Source organism: Larimichthys crocea, chromosome XX (assembly GCF_000972845.2).
Source record: "Larimichthys crocea isolate SSNF chromosome XX, L_crocea_2.0, whole genome shotgun sequence".
In the NCBI taxonomy this organism is placed as follows: domain Eukaryota; kingdom Metazoa; phylum Chordata; class Actinopteri; family Sciaenidae; genus Larimichthys; species Larimichthys crocea.
The window spans coordinates 158,166-168,875 of NC_040030.1; the positions used below are offsets into that span (position 1 = coordinate 158,166).

At 39.7% G+C, this 10,710-nt stretch overlaps 1 protein-coding gene and 1 long non-coding RNA gene across 2 annotated transcripts; both read left to right on the plus strand.

Moving 5' to 3' along the window:
- The first annotated feature begins 636 nt into the window (after positions 1-636).
- On the plus strand, positions 637-1,381 carry LOC113748373 (uncharacterized). Its single transcript, XR_003464306.1, has 3 exons — positions 637-696; positions 1,200-1,236; positions 1,333-1,381. It is a non-coding gene; the product is annotated as an uncharacterized LOC113748373 (long non-coding RNA).
- Positions 1,382-4,281: 2,900 nt separating this feature from the next.
- fam3c (FAM3 metabolism regulating signaling molecule C) lies at positions 4,282-9,276 on the plus strand. The gene is made up of 10 exons (XM_010730636.3): positions 4,282-4,406; positions 4,916-4,952; positions 5,050-5,154; positions 5,308-5,334; positions 5,579-5,705; positions 7,597-7,655; positions 7,889-7,939; positions 8,021-8,105; positions 8,194-8,320; positions 8,524-9,276. Exons 2-10 carry the CDS (start codon positions 4,934-4,936, stop codon positions 8,611-8,613), a joined length of 690 nt encoding a protein of 229 aa, XP_010728938.1. The 5' UTR covers positions 4,282-4,406; positions 4,916-4,933; the 3' UTR covers positions 8,614-9,276.
- The last annotated feature ends 1,434 nt before the right edge of the window (positions 9,277-10,710 follow it).

Below are 10,710 nucleotides of genomic sequence, written 5' to 3' on the forward strand. Positions count from 1 at the left end.
TAAATCTAAGGTGTACATATATAAGCGATATCACACGGGAAGGGAGTGACGTTACACTGAATATCGGCCGGCTGTTGATTCGGCATAGGCAAGAGGCCTCATTGTTTGACTCCGCCGATACAAATAGTTCCACAACTGGACTGGGACTGCGCTGTTGCCAGCAACGCGCCAACATTTACCTTTATTTATACGTCTACGTGTTTTGGCTTTCTTCAATTTATCTTTACTTCCCTTTATGACAATTCATAGTTGGAATTTTAGGAAAATGTTTTATCTTCGTGATAATTAAAACTATCTTTAATAACGACCGTTAATGAAGCGAGCGAGCGGAGCGATACGTGTAAGTTAACGGCCTAGCTTGAACCTAGTTTGGTTCGATCAAAATAACCGTTGGGGACTAACTTCTGCAACAGTTGTTGGCTTTAACAAAGCCAAAAGAGAAACATTCGTAAAAGGTAAGAAATTATATTTAATATTAATGTTGGATTACTGTTGAGGTAAGTAAATATTTAACACACACACCACAACCGTGCTAAAACAAACAAAAAAAAAATCTTCGGTTTCCTCGGCGGAGTGATACATCGTGCCTCCTGTCGCCTCCACTCACCAGCTCAAGCTACTAGCATAACGTGAGTCTAACTTATCAGGTAAGGTGAAGCTCGTTTCGATCTGTGGTTACCTTCGGAAGTTCAACAGGTAAGACATGATTTATTATTATAATTTTTTTAGTATCATATTTTACCAACACCGCCGGTAGATTCTCGCTTCGGTTATTTCAGCACAGTTAGCGAACAGACGAGAAGGCGAGCTCGAAGTTAATCAACGTAGCGCCGGTTTATCAGTAAGCTCCATTTGTACGTTGCTTAGCTTATCAGTATGCATCCTGCGGGCTATGTACAGTGTCATTATGCAAACTTAAGTGCATCTTAACCACTTCACTAAAGCTGTAATATAAACTTATCCTTTGTCAACGTGAACTGAGGTAGTAGCAGCTCTTTATGGTGTAAGCTTTATAGTGGAGGTGTGAGATGATAAAACACTCAGTGATCATATAACTCTAGTTAGTTATTGATAAAGATCATGGACACAGAGGTGTATTCATGTCGTGTGTGATGGGACACATGATTACAGTGTGTGTTTTTAATATAAGGGGACACATTTAAATAAACTTTACGTATTGTCTTTGTTTCCCCGCACAGGTTTCCAGGAGAATCGCGATGATGGTCAGGGCTGGCAGTGGTGCAATCACCTCTGATCTGTTCATATCATGTTGATAATGAATAATACCTCCTATATACACCCATCCATCTGCTCTATTCGTCTCTCGTGCAGGTATTCTGAAGCTCGCCGCACTGATTTTTGCATTCCTCCTAGCTGTCTTCTGGCTTTTCAGCTGCTAGAGATCAACATGGATTTTACACTGAGCAATGTGTAGGTGAGTGTCACTCCCTAATAAAAGTTGCGGCTGTACAAAGAAGTGCGAGAGAGGTTAAGAAAAACATGGCATCGGTTAAAGGAATATTGTGGTCGTAGTGGTGGTGGCACATGAAAATGTCCTTTTTAAAAGTATATACTTGTTTTGCCTTTCAGCTAAATCTTGTCAAAAACGAAGCCCGTAAGTATATTAAAACTAATATTATCTCATCTCTCCACTCTGTTGCTCTCAAGTCTGATCTGTTTTGATAACACGCTCCTTTTCTTTGTTAACATAAGTGCAGTAACAATGTGTAGAGATCATGACCTAATCCTAAACTATGTATCTATACATAAAGGAAATCCACCTTGTGTGTTTTGTTATATTATTTATGTGATCGGACGCGTATTTACCCTAAATAATATAAGTTTTATGTTCGCAGCAACGAAGCAAACCAGTACAACAAGTGCGGCTTGTCCAAGTCATGTCCGCCGGACACTTCGCCTTCAAGATGGCGGGCGGAGCAGCCAGCGTGGTTGGGCCGAAATTTGCCTGGAGGATAAATTGTAAGTGAGGCGATACATTTCACGAACCTTGAAACCTGAAACATTAACAAATGTTTTACAAGGCACTGTAATGTTGCCGTGCGCAGACATTTAAATATGGTTATTAATGTGCAGTCACAAGAGTAGTTGTATTGTTAACAAATACATTAATAAACTCTTTGTGCATGTTTCATAGTGTGTGACTGTTATACATGAATAAATATTAGAGATCCTGAACTGCTATTTGCTCTGTAAAAACATGCTCCCTGAGCCCATCCTGAGCAGGGAATTAAGTCTCACTCACGCTTTGTGTGTGTGTCGTAATCTGATCTTCTCTACTGTTTTTTTAAGTAACCCGTCTGGCCGCCTGTTCATGTCCTGCCTGTGTTAAACTCTTGTGTTGAAAGATTTTGAGGGACCGGTTAGGATGAGGAAGATGCGATGGCATGTAATGCTAATGTGAAATAAATAGATTATAGGAATGGCTGGGCTCGAGGAGAGCGATACGACGACATCTTTTTCCGTCTAACTCTGAATTAAAAGTTATTAAGAGTTGGTGATTGTTGAAAACAATGGAATGATTAACCCTCATATTATTGCGGACACTTTTGTTCTCTTTATCTGGCATTCAATCACTGTGAGGATTTTAACCCTTTAAATGGCAGTTTGATTCTTGAGGTTATTTATGGAAAAAAGTAGGGATGCACGTTTTATCGGACCGATAAAATATCGGCCGATATGGGGAGAAATTACGTCATTTTTTTATCGACCCGATAGGTTCATTTTAACCGATAAAAGGTACGATAAATTAATGAAATTGGGGGGAATTGTTTGCCGGCCGAGTCGCCCCAAAAGTTATCGCGCTTACTGGCAGGACCCAAGCTGGCCCCGTCTCTGCCGCTCAATAATGAACTGTCTCACCAGTGTGGTCGTTTTCGTAGTGCAGAAGATAACGACAGCATTGCTGTTTGCAAAAGTTGTTCAGCGACGATGGAGGAAGAGAAGAAGACTTCGAGTTTTAATACGATGCGACGCGAAGTGTGTGTTTTTAGCTCCGGCTGTTGTGTTGTTGTGAGTGCTGATTGACACCTGTCACCGGTCGGCCAATCAGTGTGTGTTTGGGTAGCAATGCTTGGTAGAGCTTTTAGCTGGTTTTCTCCCTGCCCATTTTGGTATGCATATGTCAGGATTGGTGCTTCCTGGCGCTGATCGTCTGTTGTGCAAAAAAAAAAAAAACTAAAAACTACCAATACTCTTCAGTATAGAAGTAAGGTGTAGTGTAGTTTTAAATGTAAAACACATGTTTGTGTTGGAGAACTTCAAAATTATTAAATTTAAATGCTAATTTACATTTTTTGGGACCACATGGGACCAACAGTAGCGTGCTATTTTTTTTTATTTATTTATGCGTCTACGTTGTTTTGGCTTTCTTCAATTTATCTTCTGTTGTGGAGGTTTGTGCTGAAGTAGAAAGGCTTCTTTACTTCCCTTTATCCTCCTCTGACAATTCATAGTTTGAATCATTTCATTGAATCATTCGTGATAATTTAAGCTATCTTTAGATAACGACCATTAATGAAGCGGAGTGATACGTGTAAGTTAATGGGCCTAGCTATATCGCGGTTTGGTTCGATCAAAATAGCCGTTGAGGACTAACTTTTGTATATTAGACAGCAACAGTTGTAGACTTTAACAAAGCATAAAAGAGAAACGTATTGTAAGGTAAGAAAGGTAAGAAATTTAATACATTTTAATCAATATAAATCTAAGGTGTACATATATAAGCGATATCACACGGGAAGGGAGTGACGTTACACTGAATATCGGCACGGCTGTGATTCGGCCTCATTGATTTGACTCCGCCGATACAAATAGTTCCACAACTGGACTGGGACTGCGCCGTTGCCTAGCAACGCGCCAACATTTACCTTTATTTATACGTCTACGATGTTTTGGCTTTCTTCAATTTATCTTTACTTCCCTTTATGACAATTCATAGTTTGAATCATTTTAGGAAAATGTTTCATCTTCGTGATAATTTAAGCTATCTTTAGATAACGACCGTTAATGAAGCGGAGTGATACGTGTAAGTTAACGGGCCTAGCTTGAACCTAGTTTGGTTCGATCAAAATAACCGTTGGGGACTAACTTCTGCAACAGTTGTTGGCTTTAACAAAGCACAAAAGAGAAACATGTCGTAAGAAGGTAAGAAATTATATTTAATATTTAATGTTGGATTACTGTTGAGGTAAGTAAATATTTAACACACACACACAACCGTGCTAAAACAAACAAAAAAAAAATCTTCGGTTTCTTTGGCGGAGTGACACATCGTGCCTCCTGTCGCCTCCACTCACCAGCTCAAGCTACTAGCATAACGTGAGTCATAACTTATCAGGTAAGGTGAAGCTCGTTTCGATCTGTGGTTACCTTCGGAAGTTCAACAGGTAAGACATGATTTATTATTATATTTTTTTTAGTTATATTATTACCAACACCGCCGGTAGATTCTCGCTTCGGTTATTTCAGCATCAGTTAGCGAACAGACGAGAAGGCGAGCTCGAAGTTAATCAACGTAGCGCCGGTTTATCAGTAAAAGCTCCATTTGTACGTTGCTTAGCTTATCAGTATGCATCCCGCGGGCTATGTACAGTGTCATTACGCAAACCTAAGTGCATCTTAACCACTTCACTAAAGCTGTAATATAACTTATCCTTATGTCAACGTGAACTGAGGTAGTAGCAGCTCTTTATGGTGTAAGCTTTATATGTGGAGGTGTGAGATGATAAAACACTCAGTGATCATTAACTCTAGTTAGTTATTGATAAAGATCATGGACACAGAGGTGATTAATTATGTCGTGTGTGATGGGACACATGATTAACAGTGTGTGTTTTTAATATAAGGGGACACATTTAAATAAACTTTACGTATTGTCTTTGTTTCACCCGCACAGGTTTCCAGGAGAATCGCGATGATGGTCAGGGCTGGCAGTGAGTGCAATCACCTCTGATCTGTTCATATCATGTTGATAAGGAATAATACCTCCTCTATACACACATCCATCTACTCTATTCGTCTCTCGTGCAGGTATTCTGAAGCTCGCCGCACTGATTTTTGCATTCCTCCTAGCTGTCTTTCTGGCTTTTCAGCTGCTAGAGATCAACATGGATTTTACACTGAGCAATGTGATAGGTGAGTGTCACTCCCTAATAAAGTTGCGGCTGTACAAAGAAGTGCGAGAGGGTTAAGAAAACATGGCATCGAGTTAAAGGAATATTGTGTCGTAGTGGTGGTGGCCACTGAAAATGTCCTTTTTTAAACGTATATACTTGTTTTGCCTTTCAGCTAAATCTTTGTCAACAAACGAAGCCCGTAAGTATATTAAAACTATTATTATCTCATCTCTCCACTCTGTTGCTCTCAAGTCCGATCTGTTTTGATAACACGCCTCCTTTCTTTTGTTAACATAAGTGCAGTAACAATGTAGAGATCATGACCTAATCCTAAACTATGTATCTATACAATAAAGGAAATCCACGCTTGTGTGTTTTGTTATTATTATTTATGTGATCGGACAACGTATTTACCCTAAATAATATAAGTTTTATGTTCGCAGCAACGAAGCAAACCAGATACAACAAGTGCGGCTTGTCCAAGTCATGTCCGCCCGGACACTTCGCCTTCAAGATGGCGAGCGGAGCAGCCAGCGTGGTTGGGCCGAAAATTTGCCTGGAGGATAAATTGTAAGTGAGGCGATACATTTCACGAACCTTGAAACCTGAAACATTTAACAAATGTTTTACAAGGCACTGTAATGTTGCCGTGCGCAGACATTTAAATATGGTTATTAATGTGCAGTCAACAAGAGTAGTTGTAGTTGTTAACAAATACATTAATAAACTCTTTGTGCATGTTTCATAGTGTGTGACTGTTAATACATGAATAAATATTAGAGATCCTGAACTGCTATTTGCTCTGTAAAAACATAGCTCCCTGAGCCCATCCTGAGCAGGGAATTAAGTCTCACTCACGCTTTGTGTGTGTGTCGTAATCTGATCTTCTCTACTGTTTGTTTTAAGTAACCCGTCTGGCTGCCTGTTCATGTCCTGCCTGTGTTAAACTCTATGTGAAAGATTTTGAGGGACCGGTTAGGATGAGGAAGATGCGATGGCATGTAATGACTAATGTGAAATAAATAGATTATAGGAATGGCTGGGCTCGAGGAGAGCGATACGACGACATCTTTTACCGTCTAACTCTGAATTAAAAGATTATTTTCACCAAACCAGAGTTGGTGATTGTTGAAAACAATGGAATGATTAATCCTCATATTATTGCGGACACCTTTGTCCTCTTTATCTGGCATTCAATCACTGTGAGGATTTTAACCCTTTAAATGGCAGTTTGATTACTTGAGGTTATTTATGGAAAAAAGTAGGGATGCACGATATTTATCGGACCGATAAAATATCGGCCGATATGGGGAGAAATTACGTCATTTTTTTATCGACCCGATAGGTTCATTTTAACAGATAAAAGGTATGATAAATTAATGAAATTGGGGAAATTGTTTGCCGGCCGAGTCGCCCCAAAAGTTATCGCGCCTTACTGGCAGGACCCAAGCCTGGCCCCGTCTCTGCCAGACTAATAATGAACATGTCTTCACCAGTGTGGTCGTTTTTTTGTAGTGGCAGAAGATAACGACAGCATTGCTGTTTGCAAAAGATGTTCAGCGACGATGAGAGGAAGAAAAGAAGACTTCGAGTTTTAATACGATGCAACGCGAAGTGTGTGTTTTAGCTAAGGCTTGTGTGTTTGTTGTGAGTGCTGATTGACACCTGTCACCGGTCGGCCAATCAGTGTGTGTTTGGGTAGCAATGCTTGGTAGAGCTTTTAGCTGAGTTTTCTCCCCGCCCATTTTGGTATGCGATATGTCAGGATTGGTGCTTCCTAGCAGACGCTGATCGTCTGTATTGTGCATGTATCTCACGCTGTCCCCCATACGGGGGTCTTTCGGGTTGAAATATGAATATGATTAACGGTATCGGCCATAAGAAGCGGGAAATTATCGGTTATCGGTAGAAATTTTTCAGATCGTGCATCACTAGAAAAAAGGGAAAATTGCTGTTTGTGTTTTTTTTTTAGTTTTTTTTTATAAACAGTTACACCAAGGTTAAAATCCTCAAAGTGATTTGAAAGTTTGGTAGTTTTGAGCAGGTTTATGCAGAAATATTACTAGTTTTTTGAAAGTGGACATTTTTGTTCTTAGGGACTTCAGGGGGTAGTACATTAAGACAGTTTTGATGGGTTTTAATTTGTTTGAATGAAGTTTCTACAATAATGATCTGTAGTAGTAAGCAAAGGTGGTATCCCTGATTCGAGATCCTTTCTGTAATGTTGTCGGACACTTGAAATAACAGTGTGTGAGAACTTTGACTGAGTGTTCTTTAACGAGCACTCGTGTGCCCAAGGATGACTGGAAGCGTTCAAATCCTGTTTTGAATTATTCCGTGCAAAGACTAATAGAGACAGGTTTGGTGAGTTTTTAGTTAGCTTCCGTCGAGTCAAGGTGCCCGTTTGATATGGTGCGTTGCCTTCCCTGTCATCTGATTGTTCTCCTCTGCTTCATTCCAGACTCATGAGCAGTGTGAAGAACAATGTGGGTAGAGGAATCAACGTTGCTCTGGTTAATGGTAACACTATTCCCTGTATTTCCTACACCTACTACGTGACATGTGACCTGTTGACGCACTAAGATGAATGAAGACGTCATAAGCCTTTTGTACAGTTTGATTATTGAGTCACAAGACGCTACCTTGAACCACTGCTAAGATTGTTTGTAATACAGTTGTTTAATGAATAATGTAAATAAAAGCTATGTCTGTTTTACACCGTGAAGTGAATTAGATTTGCTCTGTGCTCACAGGGAAAACAGGGGACCTTATCAAGACAGATTTTTTTGATATGTGGGGAGGAGGTGAGTATGTTTTAGACTCTTTTAGATTTGAACATTTAAAAACAAACGTACATCGTGTTAACCACGTGTGACTTTGTGTAGATGTGGCTCCTTTAATTAAATTCCTGAAGGAAATTGAAGAAGGGACAGTCGTGATGATGGCCTCATTTGACGACACAGCGACAAAGTGAGTACGCCCGCTCTCTCGCTTCAGATTCATGTTAGTTGCCTGAGTTGTCTCTAACGTTGTCCGATGTCTCCTTTTTGTTCTGTAGACTCAACGATGAAGCCAGGAAGCTAATAGCTGATCTGGGCAGCTCGGCTGCAAATAATTTGGCCTTCAGGGATAACTGGATCTTTGTAGGAGGGAAAGGCATCAAGACCAAGAGTCCATTTGAGCAGGTGACCCACCATCACAGTTCGTCCTACCAGTAAATCCACAGCACGAGTCACTATTGTCCCTGAAATGCTTCCAAAGCCACTTTATTCCAATGTTTGAACAGCACAACCTTGTGTAGTAAAAGTATTATGTCACTTGTCTATGCCACACCCTGCCTCCATTCGTGACATTACAATGACTGTGCCTCTTGTTTTACTTCCTCCAGCACGTGAAAAACAACGCAGACACCAACAAATTCGAGGGATGGCCTGAAGTGCTGGAAATGGAAGGCTGTGTGCCTCAGAGGCAGGATTGATCCGAGCTCACGCACTCGTCACTGTGTCCCCCCTTTCCTCCCTCGTCCTCCTGACATTCCCCGTCATTGTGAGACTTTTTAGTGGTCACGCTTGTTTGAGCTGAGATAGGTCATCTTACAGCTCAAAGCCTTTTATTCACATTCACACACCAGAACAGCATCTCGCCAGAAGATATTAGCAGGAAAGAGGAGCCTGTAATTTGAATCAGTAGGTAGAGTGCACTGATTACTGGCATACTATCACACTTTCTATCCGTACGGGCCCACGGGCTTAGCTGTGATAGTGTTGCATTGTACTGTTGTTGATGGAAGTGGACATCACATCCCAGATTTTTCTGGGAGGCTGAATTTTCTCAGTTTACCTGCCCCCCTGCTGTGATATCATTAACATGTTTTTTTTTTTTTTTTACTTCTTTCTCTCTTTTTTTTTTTTTACAATGTTGCGATTCGGTTTGTTCATTTCAGTGTTTATCTAGATGAAATTATTATTATTAACAGAGTTCTGAATGCGCTCCCTTTCGTAATGTTATTATAACCAAATGTACCACATTCACTGTGAAAATTTGTAAATATGTGTTTTAGAGGATGAACATTGGAATAATAATAATATAATTTCTTAAAATAAATGAATGAGAATGAGAATAAATGTGAGGATTGAACACGTTTTGTCATATCTAGTGTTGAGTTTTTGCACACATACACTAAAGGACAAGCAGTGCGTCAACTGAACATCCTGGTTTCTGTGTTTATCCATGTTGCCATTTTATAGCCAGAGAAGTTAAAGGCTGTTTATGACTTTGGCAAACAAGGACACGACTACACTACATTTGGTTTCTGTTCTGGTTACGGCGCTCAAATTAACCATCTATGATTTCCTGTGTTACTTTCAGTTGATAGTTTCTATGAAAGCCCTTTTACAAGCAGAAGTTACAGTATGCTTCTTTATAGGGAAGCTCGTCAAATAGCATTTTATTTATTAAACATATTTGTATCTTTGCTTAAAAAGTGAAAGTAGAAAATTGTGATAGAGAGCAACAGAGAATAAGTGTGTCATAAGTTTGCTAGTGTAGTATAGTATGCTAAGATTGTGTAACTATAAAAGAGGTGTTGGTTTATAATCCCCAAACTTGAGACCTCTGTTAAAATGATTATCTGGCTGTGCACCTCCAGTTTGTCGGGTGAGAACAATGAATATGATGGTGACACTCCCTGTTCTTCTGAAGTGTTTATTATTTTTAGTGTGGTAACTGCAAAGACAAAAGGAAAAGTAAATAAACAAATATGAAATTTTAAACATCTGAAATAGTAACAAATAAAAACATGATATGAAATAAACAAGTGCCAAAAATGACATATATGATGATGATGAAGTGAGATAAAACAGAAACACCACACGTGATAAAATGAACAAACTAAATACAGTACTCACTTCTTATGGACACACCCAGTATATGAAAAGGAAGTACATTGTCGAAAATATAAAAGGGAGTGGTAAATTCAACTGAACTTGAAAGGAGTGCCAGCAGTAACCGCAACCGCAAACAAAGGTTCAAAAGGTCTCTTCAATGAAGGCACTTAATTGCCAAACTGTCATTGGTCCAGGCGGTCATGGGGCGCACACTGAATGGTGCATGATCTTGGTAAGTCACCAACTTACCTAGATCACCTTCTAGTTCACCTTCTGAACAGTAACATATAGCATATCATGTATTTTTAAAACTAATACTTATAAGCAGCTTGTAAAATTTGGCAGTACAGCCATCTACTGGCTGACACCGCACTGCCAATGACAACCAAGCGTGTAACTATGATGAATTCACTATTATTATTTATCACTCAGGTACTTTCCCTAATCTCTGTTTATTAGTTTTCCCCCTCGCTTGTACTGTAGCCACTAAAAGTCAAACCTTTACATGCGGTACACTTATACTTGAACACATCACGTCCTTGTTGTGACTCAACAACTCTTTGCTTTTGATTTCTTTTCCGCTTAAGCCCTCCTAAATATGTGCCGGTGCAAAAGCCTCTGTGATTCTGATACGAGTGAGAAATGTCTACAGTGCAAACAAATAAATCAGAACGAGACCATGAAATAGG